The 1232-nt window shown below is 41.5% G+C and overlaps 1 protein-coding gene across 1 annotated transcript; it reads right to left on the bottom strand.

Moving 5' to 3' along the window:
• On the bottom strand, positions 1-1016 carry LOC108218807 (calmodulin-like protein 7). The gene has a single exon (XM_017391926.2). It carries the CDS (start codon positions 869-871, stop codon positions 173-175), a length of 699 nt encoding a protein of 232 aa, XP_017247415.1. The 5' UTR covers positions 872-1016; the 3' UTR covers positions 1-172.
• Positions 1017-1232: the final 216 nt, after the last annotated feature.

Raw genomic sequence — 1232 nt, 5'->3', positions numbered from 1 at the left:
TTGTTTCATAAGAGTAAGAGATGTTATGATAAACTTGGAACAGATATACATACAGATGCAGAAAAGCTGAGATTCAGATTAGTAAACACTAGTAGTATCACTAAGCATTTCTTTTGTTATATGTACAAATCCAGATTCCAGACATCCTAGATCGAATCAGTAACAATAACAATCACGAAACCGGGAGAAATCTTGTACCAGCTTTCATCATCATCTTAAATTCATCAAAATTGATCTTCCCATCTCCATCGACATCAACATTTCGAATCATCTCCTTACAACTCTCCAGCAGCTTCCCTTCCTTAAACCCTAACGACGACAGCACCATCCCCAGCTCCTCCACTGTAATCACGCCGTCTCCATCTTCATCAAACACGTTAAAAGCCTCTTTCAAATAACCTCCTCCGTCTTCCCCTTCTTCTTGTTCTCCTTCAATTCCATTTATGTTTGCAGGACTCATAATCGACTCGAAGAGCTCGCAGAACTCGTCTATATCGATCAATCCATCTCCATTTGAATCCACTTTCTCCACCATCTCCTTCACATCCTTATCAGTCATCGCAATTCCTATGTTCTTCAACGACTCCTGGAGCTCCTGCCGCGTTATGAATCCATCGTTGTTCTTATCAAACGTCGCGAACACGCTCTTTAATTCCGCTTTATATTCTTCACTATTGTTTTTATTCTTCCCACCAGCAGCAGGACTAACAGTAGCAGTACTTCTCATGATCACCTTGTGTTCCTCAGATTTGCGCTCTGGCACGGAGAAATAACCGCGAAGCCACGCGGTAAATTTGTTGTTCGTTGGAAACTTGATGGCGAAAAGGCCGATAACAAAGAGAAGCAGCAGCAAAGCAAATGATATCACCATGCTTTAGCTGCTCTGTTTGCTTGATGAAGATATGAAACAGAGACTGGGAGAAAGAGAACAAAGAGTGAGGTAGCTGTAAGATTGGATTCACACTATTTTATTTGATTATTGAAAATGCGTGAGAGAGAAATAACGCGTTATGTGATGCTTTCGCTGATCCCACAAAACGAGTGAAAACGATTTACAGGCTAATAATCAATACACACACTTGTGTAATATTATTACACGAAGTGTTGGTATATTCTTTAACGACTAACTAGCGACGCAACAGGATTCTGTAACGGACACACGGAGCCGGGCCTGAGGGTGTGCAGAGTGTTCGATGGAACAGGGCCCTAAAATATCAGGGGCACATTTTTTT

The sequence above is a fragment of the Daucus carota genome, chromosome 4 (assembly GCF_001625215.2).
Source record: "Daucus carota subsp. sativus chromosome 4, DH1 v3.0, whole genome shotgun sequence".
Lineage (NCBI taxonomy): Eukaryota > Viridiplantae > Streptophyta > Magnoliopsida > Apiales > Apiaceae > Daucus > Daucus carota.
This window is presented reverse-complemented; position numbering and strand designations above follow the sequence as displayed.